This window comes from Aphidius gifuensis, linkage group LG2, assembly GCF_014905175.1.
Source record: "Aphidius gifuensis isolate YNYX2018 linkage group LG2, ASM1490517v1, whole genome shotgun sequence".
NCBI lineage: Eukaryota > Metazoa > Arthropoda > Insecta > Hymenoptera > Braconidae > Aphidius > Aphidius gifuensis.
In genome coordinates this window covers 25,052,592-25,059,342 of record NC_057789.1, presented here as the reverse complement: position 1 = coordinate 25,059,342, position 6,751 = coordinate 25,052,592, and the positions used below count along the sequence as shown (strand labels likewise).

At 27.6% G+C, this 6,751-nt stretch overlaps 2 protein-coding genes across 2 annotated transcripts; one reads left to right on the top strand and one right to left on the bottom strand.

Moving 5' to 3' along the window:
- Positions 1–1,066: 1,066 nt before the first annotated feature.
- LOC122849763 (tubulin alpha-1 chain) lies at positions 1,067–2,870 on the bottom strand. The gene is made up of 2 exons (XM_044148575.1): positions 2,723–2,870; positions 1,067–2,484 (listed from the first exon to the last, which is right to left on the bottom strand). The coding sequence occupies exons 1-2, from the start codon at positions 2,723–2,725 to the stop codon at positions 1,135–1,137; spliced, it is 1,353 nt and encodes a 450-aa protein (XP_044004510.1). The 5' UTR covers positions 2,726–2,870; the 3' UTR covers positions 1,067–1,134.
- A 637-nt stretch (positions 2,871–3,507) lies between these two features.
- Positions 3,508–6,622, top strand: LOC122849756 (probable ATP-dependent RNA helicase DDX56). The gene is made up of 7 exons (XM_044148566.1): positions 3,508–3,772; positions 3,885–4,281; positions 4,344–4,787; positions 4,863–5,122; positions 5,192–5,384; positions 5,463–5,764; positions 5,835–6,622. Exons 2-7 carry the CDS (start codon positions 4,192–4,194, stop codon positions 6,193–6,195), a joined length of 1,650 nt encoding a protein of 549 aa, XP_044004501.1. The 5' UTR covers positions 3,508–3,772; positions 3,885–4,191; the 3' UTR covers positions 6,196–6,622.
- The last annotated feature ends 129 nt before the right edge of the window (positions 6,623–6,751 follow it).

Below are 6,751 nucleotides of genomic sequence, written 5' to 3'. Positions count from 1 at the left end.
GATAAAAAAAAAAGTTTTTAATAATAAATTTGTCTCTTAAAATTATTGGCGAAATGGCCTAGCTTTTTAGTACGTGCATAAAAGTCATTTGCAATTTGTAGAATGAAGATAAAAAATATTGTGCATGTTGCTTTGTGAGTTATGATGGACTTTATGAGTATAAATTATAAACACATATAATTATTATAAAAAATATTTAAAAAAATATATTTTTTTTGTTACATCCTTGGTGTGTATTGCTAGCAAAGTGATGACTTTATAAGGATCATTAAAATAATGTCAAATTAATTTTTAATTATCAAATTGATTTTTATTTTTCGAAATTACTTTTTTTAATTTCGAAATTAATTTTTTAAATTTCGAAATTAATTTTTTAAAATTTTCGAAATTGTATTATCTTTTATCACGTAAATTTGAAAGATATTATTTTTTTTTTTAATAATTAAAATACTGATGTGCAGTCGAATTACAAATTCGTCTTTTTTTTTTTTTAGTTAAACATTAAAATATTTTTTTTTTTTACTGTAATAAATTTCTTTTATTTTCTAATTTTTTTTCAACTAAAAATCCCATTTTTTCTTTGTACAAAGTATTGAAAATAATAAATGAAATAACTAAAAAAAAAATCCTTGCTTTGTAGAATGTATAATTATTAATTAATAATAAATTTAATTGATAAATCAACTCGACCTTAAAAAATACAACAAAAAAAATATTCAAAATAATATTGTAACGCTTACACTAAAAAAAAATAGGACAAAGAAACTCATAATTATTTTAAAAAAAAACAATAAATAAAATCAATTAAAACAATGAATAAATGAATAATTAATTTCAATGCAGTATTTGGCATTTTGCCATAAAGTCCTTGATGAAATTTTCTCCAAATGATGTTCAAAAAAAACGAATAATAATTAGCGAAAAAAAAAAAAACAAATTGTACTGAAATTTAAAAAAATAAAATTTAACAATAAATAAATAAATTCAACATAAACAATTTCATTTTAAAACCATGTATTTATTTAAATTGAATTTTGAATAATCATCATAAAAAAAAAAGAGAGATTCTGGAATTGAATGAAGACAAATTTATTTTTTTTTTTTTAATTTTCTTTTTGAATTAAATAATTCAATTTAATATTCTTCAGCACCTTCTCCTTCACCTTCAACTGAATCCATGCCAACTTCTTCGTAGTCTTTTTCAAGAGCAGCAAGATCTTCACGTGCCTCGGAGAATTCACCTTCTTCCATACCTTCACCAACGTACCAATGAACAAAAGCACGTTTAGCATACATAAGATCAAATTTATGATCAAGACGTGCCCATGCTTCAGCAATAGCTGTTGTATTTGACAACATACAAACAGCACGTTGTACTTTAGCAAGATCACCACCTGGTACAACTGTTGGTGGTTGATAATTGATACCAACCTTGAAACCAGTTGGACACCAATCAACAAATTGAATTGTACGTTTAGTCTTGATTGTTGCAATTGCTGCATTGACATCTTTTGGTACAACATCACCACGATAAAGCATACAACATGCCATATATTTACCATGACGTGGATCACACTTGACCATTTGATTTGCTGGTTCAAAGCATGCATTTGTTATTTCAGCAACAGACAATTGTTCATGATATGCTTTTTCAGCTGATATAACTGGTGCATATGTTACCAATGGAAAATGAATACGTGGATATGGTACCAAATTTGTTTGGAATTCAGTTAAATCAACATTAAGTGCACCATCAAAACGTAATGATGCTGTTATTGATGATACAATTTGACCAATTAATCTGTTCAAATTTGTGTATGTTGGACGTTCAATATCCAAATTTCTACGACAAATATCATAGATTGCCTCGTTGTCAACCATAAATGCACAATCAGAATGTTCAAGTGTTGTGTGTGTTGTTAAAATTGAATTATATGGTTCAACAACAGCTGTTGATACTTGTGGTGCTGGATAAATAGCAAATTCAAGTTTTGATTTTTTACCATAATCAACAGAAAGACGTTCCATGAGTAATGATGTAAAACCAGAACCAGTACCACCACCAAATGAATGGAAAATCAAAAAACCTTGAAGACCAGTACATTGATCAGCAAGTTTACGAATTCTGTCCAATACTAAATCAACAATTTCTTTGCCAATAGTATAATGACCACGAGCATAATTATTTGCTGCATCTTCTTTGCCAGTTATCAATTGTTCTGGATGAAATAATTGACGATATGTACCAGTTCTAACTTCATCAACAACAGTTGGTTCCAAATCAATGAATACAGCTCTTGGTACATGTTTACCAGCACCAGTTTCACTGAAGAAGGTATTGAAACTGTCATCACCACCACCAATGGTTTTATCTGATGGCATTTGACCATCTGGTTGAATACCATGCTCCAAACAGTACAATTCCCAGCAGGCATTACCAATTTGGACTCCAGCTTGTCCAACATGGATTGAGATACATTCACGCTATAATTTAAATAAAAAAAAAAAATCAATTAATCAATAATCATTTAATAAATTAATCATTTTATGAAAAATAATAAGTGGGATGATTGATTGAGATGAGTCACTTGATGGGTGTGCCGGCCGGCAACAAAAAAATACCGTTACAAAATGGCGTCATCAAAAAATGACCAACAAAATTTATTAAAAATAAATTAATTAATATTGTTTTTCGTTTAGTAATTAGGATTAATTAACTTACCATTTTGATTTAGTTGTTTTTTTTTAAATTTTCACGTAAAAAAACAAATGAAGATTTATCACAAATTGGATAGTTGGCGGAAGTTGGCAATGAAACTTCTACAAACAACTAAAGTTGTGTTAATCTTGCGACTAATCCGCCATTTGTGTATCACTTGTTTATATACCCTCGGTTCGCGACTGCGCCCATGGTTGCCGAGGTGGAATAATTTTTCCAAATTGAGACATTTGATTGGTCAATTCATGACCGCAGTACCCATCAACGCCTTTTACCAATTCCTACGCCTTTTATGCTTGTTATTAAAAAATAGTTCCATTATTTATTTATTTAAATTTTTTATATTTATATGAATAAAAATTAATGATAATTAATTGCTTAAAATTGACCATGATTATTAAAATAGTTTGAATCGTTTTGAGGGTTTCTATTGGGCTTTTTCGATGGCGAAATTTTGAGATGATTTATCAAGGGATCCATTTAGGGATATCATTTTTTTTTCCTTCATCAAATTGAAAGTTGTGATGTGGATTTTATTTTTTTTTTATCGTTTCTTTTACCTTATATGGAAAATTACATGATAAGATTTTGTGTGTGTTGACGATGAATCATCATATTAATCAATAATTTTTTATTTTTATTTATGACAACATGCTACATGTCGTGTTTGATGTATCAAAAAAAAAAATAAATAATTATTTTGTTGTCATTAAATTGTACAAACAACCCTATAACTTTTTTTTTTTTTTGAGTCATGTATTTAATTATTTATTGACATTATTTTCCAGGAATTTAATTTTTATCAAAAGGGAGAGTAAAAATAATCTTCAAGGTGCACCCAAACAACATGCCTGCATTTGCCTGCATTAAAAAAAAAATTATTTATCAAACTTTGAAGGCAGTGGAAGGCAGCTAGCATGTAATATTATTCCTTGCAAGTTGTGGTGCCTTGCAGGAGTTCCAGATCAATAAATAATTTTTATTATTATTTATTAAATAATAAACAGACCGGAAATTATCAAGACCATGTATGAAATATAAGAAGCATTGAAAGTAAATTAAATTTTGTATTTTTATGATCAGGCAATATTGTGGAGTGATTGATGAATCATTTTACAATAAAAATGAGTCATAAATGGAGTGAAATGTTTATTACAATTTACAGTCAGTCAGCCAGTACGAAGGGAAGGACATATTGATTAAAAAATAAAAATAAACATACACAAAAATTGTTGTGGTGTTGTTGATCCAGTTGATAACGGAATAGCCAGTGTCATCTGGCATTTTTTAAAACAACTAAAGCAGGTTGCACTTCTCTCTCTCTCTCTAGTCTTCTTGTCTCCATGATTGCCTGTTTATGTTTTGAGGTTATAGTTCACAATTGAATAACAAATTAACAACAACTACCACGTGTATCTAATTGTAAAATTAAAATTACATTTAAGTTATTAATTTAAATAAATAAATTAAAAATGTCTGAAGAGATAATTATAAATGACGATGAAAAAGATAAAAAAGTTGTTGGTTTTCATGAACTTGGATTGGATGATAGAATTTTAAAGGTAAGATAAATAATTTTATTATTATCATCATCATCATAATTAATTAATTGAAATAATTTTAGGCAATTGCAAAATGTGGCTGGTTAGAACCAACACCAATTCAAGAACAAACAATATCACCACTTCTTGAAGGTAAAGATGTGCTAATAAGAGCACGTACTGGATCTGGTAAAACAGGTGCATTTGTAATTCCACTTATACAAAAAATATTAACAAATAAACCATTACAAACACAACAAGAAATAAAAGCACTTGTATTAGCACCAAGTAAAGAACTTTGTAAACAAATATATGAAGTATTTATTGAACTGACAATTAAATGTTGTCGTGAAGTTAAAATTGTTGATGTTAGTCCACAAGAAGAATTGAGCAAACAAAAACCATTATTAGCTGAAAAACCAGATATTATTGTTGGTACACCAGGTCGTGTACTTCAACATTTAAAAGCAAATAATTTGAAATTAAAAAAAACACTTGATACACTTGTTATTGATGAAGCAGATTTGGTAATTATATTTTTATTATTAACAATTAAATTGTGTTGCCAATAAAAGCTTAATTTTTATTGTTAAAATTTACAGATGTTTTCATTTGGATATGAAGAAGAAGTTAAAGCTGTTATTGAATATTTACCACAAGTTTATCAAGCTGCATTAGCATCAGCAACGTTATCTGAAGATGTTTTGACATTACAAAAAATGGTACTACATGATCCAGCAATATTAAAACTTGATGAAGAACCACTTGCTCCACCATCACAATTATCACATTACACATTATCAGCTGAAGAAAATGATAAAGCTGCTATTTTATATGCATTATTAAAATTACATTTAATCAGGTAATTAATTGTTAATAAAAAATTAAATAATTTATGCTTATTTTTGATAAAATTTAATTAATTTTTCAGAGGTAAAAGTATTATATTTGTTAATACTGTTGATCGTTGCTATAAATTAAAATTATTTTTGGAACAATTTGGAGTTCCAACATGTGTATTAAATTCAGAATTACCAGCATCATCAAGATCAAGAGCTGTAACACAATTTAATACTGGTACATATGATGTTATAATTGCATCTGATGAACAAGCTTTAGAAGAGGTAATTTAAACTTCATCATCTTGATCATTATTTTATGTTTAATTGTTAATTAATAAATATATTCTTTTTTTTTGTTAGCCACATAAAATTAAACAAAAAAGTAAACGTAAAAAGGACAAAGAATCTGGTGTTGCACGTGGTATTGATTTTCAATTTGTATCAAATGTTATTAACTTTGATTTTCCACTTGATGTTAATTCATATGTTCATCGTGCTGGACGTACAGCAAGAGGTAAAAATCAAGGAACAGCATTGAGTTTTATTGCAATTAGAGAAAGACCATTAATGGAAAAAGTTGAAGAAGAGCTAAAAAAATGTTATGGACGTTCAAATTTATTTAAAACATATCAATTTAAACTTGAAGAGGTTGAAGGATTTAGGTAAGCTATTATTACTTGGCTAATGTTTATTTGAAATTAATTTTAAAATTGTTTGTTTGTTTTTGATTAGATATCGTGCTAAAGATGCTTGGAGAGCAACAACAAGAATTGCTGTACGTGAAGCAAGATTAAAAGAAATAAAACAAGAAGTATTGACATGTGATAAATTAAAAAGTTACTTTGAGGATAATCCACGTGATTTACAATCATTGAGACAAGATAAAGCACTTCATACTGTTAAATTACAAGCTCATTTAAAAGACGTACCAGAATATATTGTTCCAGCATCATTAAAACGTCTCATTGGTTTTGGTAAACGTAAACGTAAATTTAACAGAGAATTAAGTGGTGCAACATCTGCTAAATCAAAACATCAAGCTAGACAGTCAAATCCATTGATAAGTCTTAGTATAAAAAAGAAAAAAAAGTAATTTATTCTTTAAATTAATCATGTAATGTCATTATTATCGCATGAAATAAAAATAACACATTGAATTATTATGAAATTATTATTTTATTTCTTCTATTAATTATAAAAAAGCATTTTTAGCATTTTATTATTTTATTTCTAACATTGACACGTTGCTACACGTTGTTGTGTGGCTGCTACGTTTGTTCATTTTCAGCGATTAATTTATTTGGGTTAGAGATATGCTAGTGAAGCATCATTTATTCAGTTGGGATTTGTAAAAAAAATACTGCAAGTTAATTCACCTAGAGTTTTTTATTTCATTTTCTTTTTTTTTTATTTGTATCATAACAATCATCAACATGACGTTTGTAAATTATCTAAAATCAATTTGCATTATTGATTATAGAAATTATTTTTAATAAATTATGCCACATGGAAATAATGCAAAACCTGAATGTGCTAAATGTTGTTGCATTTGTTTTTCACGTAATAGATATTGTGATAAACTAGCAACCCATGATAATAAACCACAAATTGTTAGCCCTTACTGAAAATTGCCAACCCCACCATAACCA